The 15875-nt window shown below is 52.3% G+C and overlaps 6 protein-coding genes across 6 annotated transcripts; 4 read left to right on the top strand and 2 right to left on the bottom strand.

Annotated features, from left to right (window-relative positions):
• Positions 1-130: 130 nt before the first annotated feature.
• On the top strand, positions 131-772 carry N7474_001087 (uncharacterized protein; the record flags this gene model as incomplete). Its single annotated transcript, XM_057192502.1, has 1 exon — positions 131-772. The coding sequence occupies one exon, from the start codon at positions 131-133 to the stop codon at positions 770-772; it is 642 nt and encodes a 213-aa protein (XP_057057455.1).
• An 890-nt stretch (positions 773-1662) lies between these two features.
• Positions 1663-2388, top strand: N7474_001086 (uncharacterized protein; the record flags this gene model as incomplete). Its single annotated transcript, XM_057192501.1, has 1 exon — positions 1663-2388. The coding sequence occupies one exon, from the start codon at positions 1663-1665 to the stop codon at positions 2386-2388; it is 726 nt and encodes a 241-aa protein (XP_057057454.1).
• Positions 2389-4093: 1705 nt separating this feature from the next.
• On the top strand, positions 4094-5152 carry N7474_001085 (uncharacterized protein; the record flags this gene model as incomplete). Its single annotated transcript, XM_057192500.1, has 1 exon — positions 4094-5152. The coding sequence occupies one exon, from the start codon at positions 4094-4096 to the stop codon at positions 5150-5152; it is 1059 nt and encodes a 352-aa protein (XP_057057453.1).
• A 3033-nt stretch (positions 5153-8185) lies between these two features.
• On the top strand, positions 8186-8518 carry N7474_001084 (uncharacterized protein; the record flags this gene model as incomplete). Its single annotated transcript, XM_057192499.1, has 1 exon — positions 8186-8518. One exon carries the CDS (start codon positions 8186-8188, stop codon positions 8516-8518), a length of 333 nt encoding a protein of 110 aa, XP_057057452.1.
• Positions 8519-9489: 971 nt separating this feature from the next.
• On the bottom strand, positions 9490-12359 carry N7474_001083 (uncharacterized protein; the record flags this gene model as incomplete). The annotated part of the gene is made up of 4 exons (XM_057192498.1): positions 9490-10751; positions 10807-11745; positions 11802-12264; positions 12318-12359. 4 exons carry the CDS (start codon positions 12357-12359, stop codon positions 9490-9492), a joined length of 2706 nt encoding a protein of 901 aa, XP_057057451.1.
• A 1442-nt stretch (positions 12360-13801) lies between these two features.
• N7474_001082 (uncharacterized protein) lies at positions 13802-15149 on the bottom strand (the record flags this gene model as incomplete). Its single annotated transcript, XM_057192497.1, has 2 exons — positions 13802-14965; positions 15027-15149. 2 exons carry the CDS (start codon positions 15147-15149, stop codon positions 13802-13804), a joined length of 1287 nt encoding a protein of 428 aa, XP_057057450.1.
• Between the last annotated feature and the right edge of the window lie 726 nt (positions 15150-15875).

Raw genomic sequence — 15875 nt, 5'->3', positions numbered from 1 at the left:
TTGTAGCAGCACCAGCTTTCATCGAATCTGCCTCAAACACTTCTATACCTCTTCTATCAGCCACACCCGTTGCTTTGGTCCCCGCATCAACACTCCGACTGCAGCGGCATACTTATACTCAACATCCACAATGACCACCCCATCCCGCGCATCCTGGCGGGGGATCATAGACTCCCACCTCAGCCAAACACCCGACCACGAATTCACAATCGCCACCATCGGGTTCGATGACCAGAACCGCCCCGTTCCGCGAGTGCGCACCTGTGGCTTCCGCGGCTTCTTCCCCGAGCTCACACTACACCCCAGCGGCGGAAAGGATATGGAGCAGCAGGTAGAAGACGGCGGCAATCCACCTCTGTACGACAGTGACATGTTCACGCTCACCACCGATGTGCGGATGGAAAAGCTGGCGCAGTTGGAATTGTCTGGCCGGCAGGTCGAGGCTGTCTTCTGGCTGAAGGACCTCAACACCCAGTGGCGGGTTAAGGGGAAAGCGTATGCAATTGGGAATCCCTTTGGCGAGACAGATACACAGGAGAAGTTGGCCCGGTCGGCAGTTCAAAGAGGGTTGAGGGTCAAGGATGATGGCGGTGCTAATGCATCGGGTATGGAGAAATGGTCTTGGGAGAAGGCTGTTACCAAGTACTTTGCCAATCACTCTCCATTTATGAGAGGTATGTCTTTCCTTGCTGTTGGTTTCCTGTTTGTCGCATACAGAGACACAACACCATGGCTTCTTTGTCTTGCTGCTTGGCTGTCCATGCTGACCTAGAAATCAGGCTCTTTCAGAAATCCACCACCTGGTCAGCCCAGATCACAAGAACCCAGTGATCCACGCTTGAAGATAGGGCAGAAAGTGACTGATTTGCATGACCCCGTCGCCCGTGCGAATTTCAGAGTTGTGGTCATTCAGCCTGAAGAAGTTGAGCGCTTGGATCTCACGAACCAAGAAGACGTTCGGCGGTGGAAATGGACTTTGGAGGGCAATGGTGAGGATTCATCAGGAAATAAATGGGTTGAGGCTGAACTGTGGCCATAATACATGTTTGTGGATAGGAATAACTACCATAATAAAGCCTGTGCCAGGTTCCTGTGTCATTCTATCAACCAAAAGTGGCTACGTTTCTCAATATCAAAATGGATGTCTTTGAAAAAGACCCCCATGCAGGTCTTCTCAAACCAATTGCTCCTGTCTTTGAGTAGCGAAAAGGTATACTCGTTTCTTTCATTCTGCGCAGTGCAACGTTTGCCGGAGTTAGCCCTCTGAATATCATCTTGTGCTCACAGCATATAATCAAGATCGACGAAAGCTTCTGTTCTGATCGTATTAGTGAATCTAGATCTCCATATCATTCGATCGCTTGATATTCATTGTCAAAGCCCGTGAATGGGACTGGCAGACGGCTGCCTGTGCGAGAGGAGCGCCTGCTGGATTTTCTTGTTGGGGAGCTGCCCTGATATCTTGTTCTTTCCTCGCTGTCGGTTCTTGCGTCCGTACACCCTCCCGCACAACCATCTCTCTCTGTCCGCCACGCATCCACATTCACAACCCGCTTCAAATCTCGTACCAAACCTTTCATCTCAAAAGTACATTATCCTCCAGTTTTATGGCGCGTTGGGAACGAAATGCTGGTGCTGACGGGACGCGTTGCAGAAAACAAAATGGCTGGTGACAAGTCCGCTTCCAACGATGAGAAGAAGGTCTCTCGCCAGAAGGCCTGTGATGAGTGCAAGGCCAAGAAGAAACGTTGCACGCACTACCTGGGCGCTGAGGTCGCTGCCCCCGCTGTTCCTTCTGCTTTCAAGTCGGCGCCCGCACTCAACGCGGGGCGTCGCACCGCTGCTGCTGGCATTGTCGTTGCTTCTAGTCCAGCCGACCACATGGCCGCGGCCGCTATCAACAACGAGCGTCGTAACAGCTTAGATGTCGAGATTGATGCTGTTCTGAGGGCCATCGAGGCCGGTGAGTATGAACGCCGGGAGGACAACTTCTCTGAGGCGTCCACTTTGTCCGAGGAGCCAGAGGACATCCCCTGGGATCCCGCCCAGAGCCGCAAGCGTGGCCGTTCCACTCTGTCCGAGGAGCCTGAAGATATCGCCGCGGGCCTCACCCTCGCCCTGAAGCGCAAGCGTGGTCGTCCCTGCAAGCCCATCGTCGCTCCCAAGCCTCGTGGTCTTCCCAATGTCCCCGAGGACGCTCTCGAGGCAGCCAGCGCCATGGCTATTCACAAGGTCTTTGCCCAGGAGCTACAGGAGAAGCTGGGCGAGTTCGACATGCAGGTCCAGGCTAGCGTGCAGGCTCACAAGTCCACCATGAATGCCGCCAACTCGGTTCGCCGCACGGTCGACAACTGGCTGGAGACCTGGGTCAAGGGCCTTGCCAAGTGAGCCTCACGCAGTGCTCCGGCTACCAGACACTTCTGTAGTCTGGTTATGATGTTATGTGTATGATCAACGATCTTTGTGTTTCTCTTGACATTTGAAGGATGGTCATCATGGGGGTTAGTTCTTTTCTTTCTGCGCCATCTCATGACGATGAGCCGGTCAATATGGGTTTTTATTTTGAGATTTTCTGTGCCATCTGACTCTAGATGAGCCGGCAGTCATGTTCATAACATCGACAATAATGCCACTGCAGTTTCAGTCACTGCCATCTGCCGTAGGGTTCCATCCGCACACGTGATGTTGCGTCCTAGTCCTCCTGCAGTAAATAGTCGCCGGTATACAAGTACCCAGTAGTTCGGAGGTGGTTTCTATCACTTAGATCTGTGTCACCTCTTCCGTGTCACAATAATATAAGGATATCACACCCCGTCCAGTACAGGTCTCCTGCCCCCATGATTTGGAATTGCCCCCAAACCAAAAGTACTGCCGATCCTCCAGGAATTTACTGACACTGGCGTTACGGCCAAGAGCAACGATCCGGCTCGATGAGCCAATAATAACAATGGGGGCATGCTGATCTCTCTGGGCCGTCCCGCGCAGGATCGCCTTGTACATGGCCGTAAAGTCCGGTCCCCGGTCACACCGGTTACAGACATGCAGCACCCCTGTAAACCCCGTGCGAGATCCCCGAGTCCCCGACCGTTACGTGTCATGCCTGTCTTGGGAATGGCGTGAATAGTTAATCCCGGGCCAGGATGGCACTTTGACAGCTGCCTTGGACCAACGTAGGGCCAGAAGCGGTCTCAGAGGGCGCTGTTGTCGCTCTGTCTGGCCGGCCCCTGACTTCTAAGGGCCCAGATGGATAGCACAATTGGTCCCCGGTTAATATTAGTGAAGTTGCAGTGCAGCAGCTTCTCTGCACCGTAGATTGCCAGGAGTTAAGTGACCGGCCTCGAGATTGATTTCATTCCCTAGACAGATAGCAGCAACGTGTTGGGCACCGCCCACTGCATCTAGTTCATGGCGATCAAACATCAACATCCACATCTTCATCCACACCATACCTCCAACTCCTCAATTAGGAGATGCCTTCTTAGCCGTTACCTGAATATTATTCTCACCGCTCGTCCATGAAGTCGATCCAGGTACTATGGTCAACCTGCTAAGTACCTAGTTTACTTAACTAGGAGTCGTACAGCCGTCGCGCATGCAGTCATGACTATGATAGTGGCCCGGGGAACACACCGCGCCCGGTAATACCAATACCAACTCGCCCTCCATCCCTCTCTTTTCCCGATCCTTCCAAACTCCTCTTCCGTGCCCTGCCCTTCCCCATAATTATTATTCTTGTCGTTGGACTTGCCCTACCCTCCTCAACCCCTCCTAACTAACCATCCGACCTCTTTGCTTTTCGATACTCACGCTCTCTTTCTTCATCAACTCGAAAAGGAGCGTGGTTGGAATTCAAATCTTGCCGACCGTGCTGAAAGTGACCCTTTCCGTCGAACCCGCCCTCGGCCGCTTCCATCACATCGAAAGAATCCACCCTGGGGCCCTCCCGTTATCCCTCGACCTGCCGTCCTTATTCTGGTCGACCTCACGATTGACGACGAAACGGACCCTCGAATATACATCTCTCGGAGATATCTACTCATACACCCACTCTTAATCTCTCTGCGACCCGTGGGTGAACCCCTGCGCTTCGACCATGGCTGCACCTCCAATGGATGCTCTGGGGGCCTTCACCTACCTAACCAACAACCTCCCAGCTTGGGTCGCCCGTGTCGCGGAGCTCGCCGACCACACCTCCGCTAAACACGCCGAATTCGCTGAGACATACCGACGACATACAACAGGGAAAACGCGCCGGCGGAAGAACAGCTCGATCTGCTCCATCCACACCGATGACAACATGATCCCAATAGCCGAGCGAGCAAGCCCTCTCCCGGAAGCCATCGAGGCGTCCACCAACCTCACAACCGAGTCGCCCGAGTCGGAACAGCAACGCCCGCAGATCGGCCACAAACGCCGCACGGACGAGGCCCCGTCTCTCGACTCGGCGGAGCGGTATACGTTCGTGAGCACGCGGCACAACCTCATCATCGAGTACGACGGCCACACGCAGAAGTCTCTGGAGGAGATTGTGCAGGACATCGGCAAGGCGAGGAACAATCTCCGGCGTGCGAAGATATCGACCATGCCACGCACGGGAATCCGCTCCAACTTGCTGGGCAAGGCCAGCGTGATCAACTCGTCGGCTGTCATGAGCGGGAAGACGGAAACCACGGGTCTCTCGCACGTTCGCAGCATGCGGTCACAACCTGGTGTCGTCGGTGTTCGTGGTACCAGTTCAGCCCGTCAGGACTCGCCCTTTGACTATGCCGATAAACAACTCGAGCTGGCTCACGGGCTCTGCGAGACGGCGGCCTATCAAATCCTCCGATCGGGTGACTGTGCTATGGAGCTCGATAGTGTGGAAGAGAAGTTTAAGATGGTGCTCGACACGGCCAGGAATGAGGTGGAGCGTCTTTCGGAAGAGAAGAAACAGCTGTCACCCGAAGAGAAGGAGGAGAGGGAGAAGGAGGCAGCACAACCACCGCCCACCCCGAGTGCAGCAAGAATGGCTCGCATCGCAGCCCTTACTGCCGCCAGCAAGTCCTCGACGCAAGAGACTGGCCCTGGTGCCATTGAAGTCGATGATAACTCGTCCATATCAGCCGAGTCGATTGACATCTCTGCATTCCGATCATCCCGCATTCGGGCTTAAATACCCTTCTCTTCACAGCATCATCAACATAATATTTTTGGCCATTGTTTTTTTGGGGCACATATCGCCTACGATTTAGCGTGTGTTGAAGCCTTTCAGCAAAAGCATTACAACCGGTTCCGTCCACATCTTCGATTCGATCTCTTTTTTTTTTTTTTTTTTTTGTCTTTTGATGGCAGATCTCAATACACCTCAAACGCACAGAATACCCCGTTCATTTTGCAATATCTCGTGTCGTCTGCTCTCATTTGTGACGTTAACTTGACTCTGGGTTCGATCTCTTATTTGTTTCACCAGACTACCCTGTCTATTTCTTTTCGATCCTTTGCATCTGCTTATGAGCCTTGGAGAGCATGGCGTTGGCGTCGGAATTTTCTTTCTTCTTTCTATCTCTAGGGTTTTCTCCAACATGGTCCGTTCCTTGACCAGACACCAGGCATTTTCAGCTGATATATCCCATGAATTCGAATATGCCTGTGCCACCATTCTTTTTCTGTGCTCGTGTACCGCGCCACCTCGCTTATAGAAGCTCGTAGAAGAAACCCGTGCAACCATCCGTCAGCCTTGTTTCTGCGGTATCCTACTCTCAGAGTTTCAGCGATATGTACGGTAGCAAGGCCCAGGCACCCCGGTGTTAGTAGTGTCCAATGGATCGTCCCCTTGTGGTGTCAGCATTTTAAATTAAACTCAAACTCTGGTCAGCGAGCACACTGCGGTCGGGTATAAAGAGACAGATCAATATTATTAGGGCTTTGTTTATCTCATACATTGATCATAGATCCTACAAAATGTGGCGAAGATGAGATAGATGATGGCATGGAGTCCCCACAAGACAAACAGGGTGTCTATCATTGCAGGTTGTTCTGGGCTTTTGATGGGGCTAGAGCGATAATCAACATGAAACCCAGGACTCGAGGGAGTGTACATCAGATCGATCAAAAGACCGGACTCTGTTTGCCGTTCTGTTTGTTTGTTTGTTGACCGTTTGCGTTGGAAAAACAGTATGCTCCTTTCCCTAACACGACTATTATGATTGTCTGAAGTTGCAAAAAAAAAAGCATGGCGAGGGCACAACCAAGGCTAGCTGAATTCATCTCCCACACTGGCCTATAGGAAGCCACAGACGAGGTACACTCAAGACTCGATGACGCGGGTATGTAAAACCCCTCCTGACTGCTTACGAGATGTAAACAATGGTATTGACTAGCCCTGCACGCCCAACCCCTCGGGCCCTGCTCGTCATTCTGTATGGCTGCACAGAAGGGTGGGCCGCGCTTTGATTCCTAATTCAGAACGCCCCGAAAATGCAGCCTCCGTTTTCTTCCATGGATTAATTACGGCAGGTGCTGTCAAACTGAGGGACCTTGGCCATAAAATATTATGAGTTTGTAAGCTGGCACCCATCTGGGGACGAATAGAGGAATTTTGTCAATGCAACCAGCTAATGTAAAACCAAACTTTCTCGTTATTTTGACGTTCGGTATGGATGCTCGAGGATCATGCACATTCTACGCATAGACAAAAATCCGGCTCCGAGCCACTAACCCAAAACAACAAATGGTCACCTTTTTGCTCCTAGAGCTTTTGCCAATGGCCACTTGACACAGCAGTCCGATGATGACATAGTACCTAATGCCTTGACTAACTAGTCTTTCTACACTCTTTCTTCTTAACGTTCATAAAACAGCTTGTTGTTGAGCTCCTCCCATCCTTATCCAGACAAGGGTGTCTTCGCGTTGTTGGATGCAGCTTGCTTCGTCCCAGACTGCCGCTCCTCGTTTACTATTCTATGTAATGCGCCTGGAGAATCCGGGAGGAATGGTGATGGGATTAGCGTTGAGTTGGTACTGTACGAGTGCCAAGAGAGCCAGACTGTATGTAATTGGTTACTGCGTAGTGGTGTCAGTGGGTGTTTCTTCTTCAGACCATTCGGGCGTCTGAGAGGCAGAAAGCGACTGGGCGATGGTGTTTGTTAGCTGGGTGCCAGACGTAGCTCATCTTATTGCCTATAGAGTGAATGACAAGTGAATTGGATCTTGTCAGTAGCAGTTGCTACTTCTCTGTGGAATTGCTCATGTTACTGATCGGCAATTGGTTGTATCTCAAGGTATTGGCAGTATGCTGAATATCAGAAGCATATTAAATCTATGCAGGACGTGCTGTCTGGGATAGATGGCTCTCAGAATCAAGTACAAAACAGCAGCAATATTCGAAAACAGATCCCCATGGATATTCAGGAATTATTTCTCTGTCCCCGATATGCAGTGACCTCAACCCTGGATCTAAGCCAGTGATCTTGTTGGGTACTTTCTAATTCAGATTATTGGTAAATCAGACTCCAGATTGAGCCTCCGGATACAAGCTCCACGGATCAGATCATGGCAACTGCAAATTTCCTTGCCCGTCCTATGTCTCGCAGTCATAGTCATGAAGGCAACCTAATAATTAAACATTACATATCAGATAGTTATTTATTGTAGTCAACAGATGACATATAACGTCACATCTATAATTAGCTGACTTCCTAGGGCCAGGCCGAACTGTAGCTGGTCGAGATGTAGCATCAAACAATTATAAAACTTGGATAACACGGATTAGTTTTACCAACTGGGTGTTGGGAAGTCTTTGCTATCCCGGTGTAGCCCAAGCTGCGGAACCTATCATCCACCAACACCGTAAATGTTTGTTGGTTCCACGACGAAACCAGTCGCTAATAGTACCTAAACTACTGCTGACGTTTGATGAAGGAACTGCAAATATGGCGGATCCCTCGTATTCGGGAATTAGGACACGAGATAAGACACGAGACGAATATCTGAGTTCGACTTAATTGGGTGCCCAACTGAACTAATGCTCGTATTCAGTTTGGAAAAACTATCGCATAGGCAATAACAGAAGGGGATAACAGAGTAAGCTGATGAAATTCTTTGATATATAAGCCTGCTCGATTGTGTCCGTTGGAACTTCTCCCTTTGAAAGTGACCACTACCTTCAGTTTCCAGCCTTTCCCTTACAACAGCAACAACCGTCATTATGGCTTCAGAAACCGGCCTTCTTCCTGTGATCATAAACCTCGCCGGTCAGACCCGAATCAACGAGGTCGTCTGGGCAGACGAGAATGTTGAATCTTTTGAACAACTCGCGGCTTCCTTCTATACGAGCTTGCGACATAATATTCCTGAGTTCTACTTGGAATCGGGGGAAAGGACCATCACTAAGATGTGGGTTGAATGGAACCAAGGCGGCGGTAATTTCCTCCCCATGGAGACGGAAATCCACGAGGGAAACCTCCGCGCTGTCCTGCGAATCCTGGCTATGCGTCGGGGTGTCGACATGATTCGGGTGTGGCTTAACGAAATCGATTAAAGTCAAGTGAGCAAAGCCAGCTTGTGATCATTTGCTGAAAGGTTGCTAACTGTTCATTTCAACGAAGATAATTCCCTTCGGTCTGCTAGGTTTTAAGATTGAGTGAAACAATCTTGAGAACGGCGATGGCCGCAGATGAGTGTCCATTTGTTACAGAGATATTCACGTCCACATACGGTGGTGTATATACAACTGTGAGATTTCCACTTTATGCACTCACGAATTGTTTTTCTGAACTGTATCCTACGAAGTCCTATATATACTTGGCCACCCTACAAACACATTTTTCCTATTCCCTCCTCTATAATCTCTTTATCAAAGAAAGGCCTAGGAGGAGAGCAGAGGTTATAGGGTTTCACGACTAGTAGAAGGAGCCATAAAGTTCTAACAGTTTCAAACCAAACCGGCTAGCCAGTCCATGTAAATAGCTATGGCGTTTCACAGTTCTAGATCGCCGAGTCGGCGAACCAACTGCTCAATCAGCGATTGAGATGGGCGGGGCTTTGTTCTTTGGTTCTACGGCGACGGCGTTATTTAAAATATCATCGAAATAATGCAGATACATTGACATCTACTATATGAAGAGGAACAACGACCAAGGAGCTATATATAATACAATTGCTATTCAATTTGAAAGTCATGAAGCGCGGAAAATCTCCAGTGCGTGGCAACATTCTCGCACCGCAACATATCAGACGTGTAGCATAGACATCAATCAACCACATATTACGAATAATAAAAGAAAAGCATGAGAGATAAATCTCCAACCATATGATCCCAGGCCACTCGGCCGGGATTAGTCAGTTAGAGCCGGCCAGTCTCAAGACTAGACTGGCCGGCTGGGTATCAAAGTAGACCAGAAACCAAACACAATCCCCCTCCTAAGAGAGGAATTGATTGCAAGCGAGACAGATAGGCAGATAGATAGACAGGCGCAAGACGGGAAACAAAGACCAAGGAGGGAGGCCAGTCTAGTAGGGGATCTTCTCCTCGTAGATGGGTGGTTCGCCCTTGGCCTCGTTCCAGGCAATCTTGTTCTTCTCGTCGAGCCAGGCATCCTCGTCCGAGATGGGGATGACGCGCATGGTGTGTGCAACCTCCTGCTTGCTGATGCCCGCGGGGTCGCGCGGGATCCAGAGCAGAGGGGCCTGCGAGGTAACAGCCGGGTGGCAATAGGCGTCGCGCTCAGCCTCCTCCGTGTAGGGCACGACGTCGAGCGGGGCGGGCACCAGACGGCGCAGGGTCGCGTAGTCGGTGTACTTGTCTGGACGGAGCCACTTGGTAAAGAAATTGGGCTTGGAGTGCGCGGGAGGAAGCGACGCATGGGTCAAGCCCTTTTCTGCTGAATCGAGGTTGTCGACGTTCCCGACGCCGCTGTCGCGGTTGGCATCGGCGGCGGCGCTGGAAGCAGCCAGGCCATCGGACTGCGAGTGCTCGTCTGCCGAGTGGCTCAGTTTGCTGCGCTCCACGGAAAGGAGGGCTTCCTCCTCGTGTTCGATATTCTTGGGAAGGTAGTTGAGGAGCGGCTCCATGGCGCTGTTGAGGGAAATGTGGTATAAGATAATGAAGACCAGGAAGATGATCATCAGAATCAAGGGACCAAGGGCCATTCTGTCGGCAGCGGTACCGATGGCAAACAGGCCAACCAGACAGCCCATGAGCAGGTAGGCGCCCACGGTGATGTGCTGCAGAGCGCGGGTGTAGCCACGTCCCTGGGTATCGATGGTGGCGTTGGACACGTACAGCAGGTTGTAGCGGTAGGCGAAGTAGAACAGATACATGCCGATGGTGCCGAAGCCCATGACCAGCGGCGCAATGCAGGAGTAGGTGATGGCAACAACAGTCAACAGGGTCAAGACCGGGTAGATGGTACCCCATCCCAGTCCAGCCAGGCTAGACCAGCGGGTGTACATCTTGCGGGGAGTCTTGTCAAGGAGCTTGCCAAGGGCCTTGCTAACGATCAGACCAACAATCTGGAGCAGAGCACCCGAGCTGAAGGACAATCCCTGCAGAATGATGTACGAGATATAGAAGTTGGAAGCCTTGGGAAGATTGTTCGCCAGCAGAGAGGCAGCGCTGGTGGGATCGCTGATGATTTGCTCAACGACACTGGTCGCGGCGGAGGCGAAAGTGACGACCAAGAACACCTGGACGACCTGGAAAGCGAAGTACGAGTTCTGAACCGACAACTCGACCGCTGCCAGGGTAGGAGCACCGCCCCACTTGGCCATCACTGTGAGCGTTAGTTAGCAATTGCAACGTACCCAATAAACAATTTTCAGACATACAGCGAAGAATGATGGGCACGAGGGCCATGAGCACGGCCATCAGGACAGATGGCAGCATGCCAGTAATCAGACCGAGAATAACCTTGGGACAATTGTTGATGAAGCCCAACCAGGGAAGCTTCGCAATCAGGGAGTTGATGTTCGAGAGGGCACCCACGAAGGCAGTGGGAATAGCCCAGAAGATAATCATGACGGTGATAAAGGAAATAGTGACGGTGCGGCGAGTGATGCGCTCCCACCACCTGATGCGCAGATTCGCCCAGATGACTTGGGTAGGATCCAGACCAATGTAGCGCGGGGACATGTGCAGGGGAAGGTTGTGGGCGACGGACTGGTATGCAGCTTGGGCATCAGACTGGTTATAGAACTCGACAAAGCACGAGGAAACCAGCTTGACATCTCCAGCGCGGTGCTTGGCCTGCAGTTCCTCAATTTCCGGGGTGAGACGCTCAATCTCCGACCGAGCCCAGTTGATCGTGTCGACCTTCTTTCCAATCAGCATCTTCAGGCGATGCGTGGGACGATTCTTGGGCTCAACCCAGCGAGCGGCAAGAGAGCCGGACTCGTCATCGAACTGCTGGGGAACATCATCCTCCGCACCCTCCTCGGGCGAGGCCTGCTTCTGGAGGGCCTTGGTGCGCGCCTTGTTGGCCAGAACAATCAGCTTGGTCTCGGCGCCTTCGAGCTTCATGGCTGCGTCGTCGCGCTGCTTAACCTTCTCCTCCAGCTCCTTTGTGTCGGTGGCCAGCCAGACATTCTTGACCTTGTCGCGGCCGAACATAGCACGCAGCTTATCCTTGTTCAGATAATCTTCGGTCACGGTAGTGAAGAGAACTGTGCGCGAGGAGATGCGGCTAGCATAAGCGGGCGAGAAGAAGTACGCCTGGCGCAGATTGATGTAGAAAATGTGTTCCCGGGTGACGGTGAAGAAGATGAACCCTGGCGAGCAGATGGTCAATTGGGCCCAGTCGTGCATGGAAATCAAGCCAACTTACCGACAAAGATCCAGGCGAGGAAGCAGTGCGCGTAGTACCGCGCATACTCCGAGTCCGAGATGTGGGAGATACTCAGGATATTCAGTTGAGTCCCAGGGCCGTGGGCGGTCGCATTGACGGGGAACAGGATGGGCCAGGTGATGCAGCACCCGACGAACATGATCATGGAAGAGAGCTTAAGGAACCGCAGCAGGAGGTACGCGTCCATGGAGTGGTGCTGCAGGACGTAAGTGTCGGGCAGCTTGTACATGCTGGTGATCCAGTTCAAAAGACCCGTGGGCGACTCAGGGGTGCGCTGCCAGGGCTTCAGGTACCCGATGTAGGTACGGGGCACGTACGTGCGGCGCTGGCTGCGACGCAGGATCACGAACAGGAGCACCATGACCGCGAATATGACGAAATTCAGAACCAAGGTGGTCAGCAGCGCGGACGCGGAGCTGCTCCCGCCGCCACTCGAGTCATCCTGGTGGAGCTGGTTAGTTTTCGTCCATCATTGAAGAGAGGGACGCGACATACCCGAGCGAAGAGCTGGTGGAAGCCACTTGCGTGGTCCGCCATGGTGAAGGAGAAGGAGGTGTCGAAATTCCTTGGGCTTCAATGGGTGATGTGCAGTCGAAAAGCACGTGTGTCGAAAACACGAGTGGTCGACAAGGGAATTGGTGGGAGGAAGAAAGAGAGGAAGAAGAAAGGAAAGGAAAGGGAGGAAAAGACGAGAAGAAAAAGGCAGAGCTTAAACGGAGGGGCAGCCGATCTGGGAACATACGATCGGCGATCTTTTCTTCCTAACCAACAGGGGTAGTTGCTACGTACCTAGAGCAGTTCCGGGTTAGCGTGGTGATCGATCAAGTCTGGATCAACCACGATTTGAATAACCGATTCTCGGGTCGATGACTCCATCACTCCTGCGCGTGTTGTTTGCTACTTGGCTATAGGAGTATTTGGCTATAGGCGTCACAGCACAACAATCTGTCCGACGCGCCGACCCCTTGCTGGCACTTCCTCTCGCCAATCCCGTCGGACAACTCCGAAAAAACAGAAGGAAAAAAAAAGCCACCGCCACACCTAGCCACAGCCCAAAGCTCCAGCTCGCCGATCCCTATGACGCGGACCCGCGTAAACAGGGGTTGCAAGGCGGCAAGGGATACACTAGCCCAAGGATTCATAGGTGCACGAGCCCTCCGGATTTGAGGTTGGAGAGAGTATTTGGCAAATAATAGTGACTACGACTAGCAGCCGAAGGAAAATCGGACGAACGACTGGATCGACTGGGGCCGATTATCGAACCTTGGAAAGGGTATGTGGCATTGCGCAGAGGCAGCGAAAAAAAAGGATCGCCCGCGACGCTGATGAGCTGGATCCAATAGATCGGAACGCTAGCAGGCACCTAGTTGGGCTGAGGTGGATGCGCTATTGACTAGGGATCTGGCTTGCCCATGGGCCGTGGTGATGGGCACCACTTTTTTCTTAATCCCTTTTTTTTAAGTTTCACTGCCTCGGCTCAGAGAGTAACTACAACAGTTGAATGACGGTGTGTAGGTACAACACATACCGAGTAGGAGATCACATTTTTGCGCCACAGGAGCCAATTTTGTCTCTTGTTCTCCATGGGGTTTCGGGAATGCAAGAAGAACAACACCGCTAGCGGATTGCGATGTGCACTAGGGGTCGATTATGCCGATCGACATGACCCTGAGTACCTGGCCGGTACCTCTCCACACGCGGTTTGGTGACACGGTACTTTCGGAGTACCTGGATCCTCGTATTCCGCGCGGCGATGGGATCGGCTGAGTAGTATTGGTTGATCGATGACGCTCACACCCACCACTGGTCCCGGACCCTGCCAAGCCGCACCCCCGTGGTTGATGACGTTTTCATTTAATATTGCACTGGAGCATTAAGAGGGGAAGAAGGCAAACAGACGGTATAGACTGCTTTATTGGTATGAGGTTGCTTCGATCGTAATGAATTTAGTATTAGAGGTGTCAAGTATATATTCACCCCTACGCCGGACCAACAGTCCCCAGCTCCAATTCCTCTTCAAAAACATCAATGCCACGAATCGGCGAGCGCAGCGTCAAAAGGCTCATGAGAATCTCATTAAAATGGAACTGGAGGTCCGGCCGAAGCTGCTTGTGCGTCTTGAGCAGCTCCCCCGTCGACCATCCACGCTCCGGGTTTCGTAGATCGGAATCGCACCCTTCCTCCAGCAGCAGCCACACCAGCGTTTCGCAGGCCGGGTACCGATCAAGATGATGTTCGCGTACCAATGTACACAGGTAGCGCAGAAAACGACCGGTGTTTTCCGGCGACCCCTGGAAATCCCACAGCGCCGCGGTGATGTAGATGAGCGCCGCTGTGCGGCTGACTTCTTGCGTCCGGTCGTCGCGGACTACATACATGCGCGACGCATGCGGGACTTGTGAGGGGCGCGGGCCGCTGGAGAGTAGCGGAAATAGGGGACTCTCCATTTCAAAGGCCTCGCGTCGGGGAGGTACGCGGATGAGGTACTCCGCCGTGCTCTGCTTGCGCATCAGATCTTCTGCGCCACGGAGAAAGGTCACTAGCCACCGCCGCTCGGCGGGGGCGATCGTCGTGCTTTGCGGTGGTGTCATGATAAACCGGACGTATTGTAGGAAAGCTTCCACCGGCATGTTGGTTCCGGTCCGCGGCCGCATGATTTTAACGGCCCAGTCGGCGTATTTCTGAGCGCTCTCCTTGCTCCCAAATCGCTCTTCCTGCAGGGCCATCCCGGCCAATGCCATGGCCAAGTTGTCTTCCTTCACCTGCGTGGACCCCGTGGCGGCGGCATCTTCGATCAACTTTTTGGCCTGCCCGACATGGTGCTGGATTTCCTTGCTATCGGACAGACCGTATAGCTGCGCTTTCCATCGCGCACAGTATGATAGGATGACCGCTTGGAACGTGAGAGGATGGCCCATTGCGGTCCGGAAAATCTGGTTCTTGAGATATGGGTTTTGGCCAGACCAGTAGGTCAGTTTGCTCGTCCAATAGTCTGCCAAGTCTAGATCCTCCCGATCGTAGGCCATCGGCAGACTTGAAAATGGATCTTTTCGAGAGGCATCGAGGATGGTAACGGGCGAGCCTAATTGCAATGGTTTCGTTGGACGAGGATTTGGCTTCATCGCGGAGAAGCGTATTTGGAGCTGTTGCGAAATATCATGTTAGCATCCATTTTGGTTGCACACTATGCCTGAACTCCCATACCGAAGGATCCTCGTGTGACGGAGTGTCGGGTGCGTTCATCAAGGCCGCCTCCACTTTATTTGGAGTTTCAACTTCGGTCTGTTCCGACACACCTTCTTCGACTGCCAGTGTCTCATGGGACATTTTGCGTTGTTTGCGTTTCTCCTGGACATGGTGGCGCATCACATGAGCTCGTTTTTCCTTAGATGAGGAATTCGAATCGACGAAATAAAAGGCTCGATTTGGAGGCGGTTTGGTCTCCGCTGCTCCCCGCCGCCGCCTTCTGGATCTCCCGGGGGTCGCGGATGTATCCTGAGAGGAACCTAGATCGAATCGCGCGATGAGTTGGCCTGATTGATACCTGATTCACAACAGCGGGGCTATCACACACCTGAAACTTTTGGCTCCTGTGGACGGGATGTGGATGATGGTTCCTTGACCAACTTGCGCTCGTTCCCGGACATCTCGCGCCGCACAGTCGAGAAGACACTTCCTTGGTTGACGCAATGGATAATTGCTAGAGCTGCATGCCGCACGGACGGTCACCAAGATACCTCCAGCGAAGAACTCGGGATTTGAATAGAATCATCGCAGGTTCGGAATCTGTGCCAGCCAAGAGTGGAATCAGACGAGTAGTTCACGCGCGCGGTGGTCAGGCAGGCAGGGAGGTGTTTTGGAGATGAGGGAGAGAAGGGGAGAGGGAAAAAAAGGGTATACACTCACAACCTAAATTGCAGGAAGGAAAGACGATCACAATAATCCCCGAGAGATCCCCGAAAGGGGAATAAGATGGCAGTCCGCGGTTCCAATTTGCCTGGCGGATATGGAGGTGTGTAGCATTCAGATTCCGCTTGTCAGGTGCGTAGACAG

Source organism: Penicillium riverlandense (assembly GCF_028828495.1).
Source record: "Penicillium riverlandense strain IBT 135883 chromosome Unknown utg000001l_segment0_segment0, whole genome shotgun sequence".
Lineage (NCBI taxonomy): Eukaryota > Fungi > Ascomycota > Eurotiomycetes > Eurotiales > Aspergillaceae > Penicillium > Penicillium riverlandense.
Note: the sequence above shows the minus strand (reverse complement) of the source record. Positions and strands in the feature narration are given on the sequence as shown.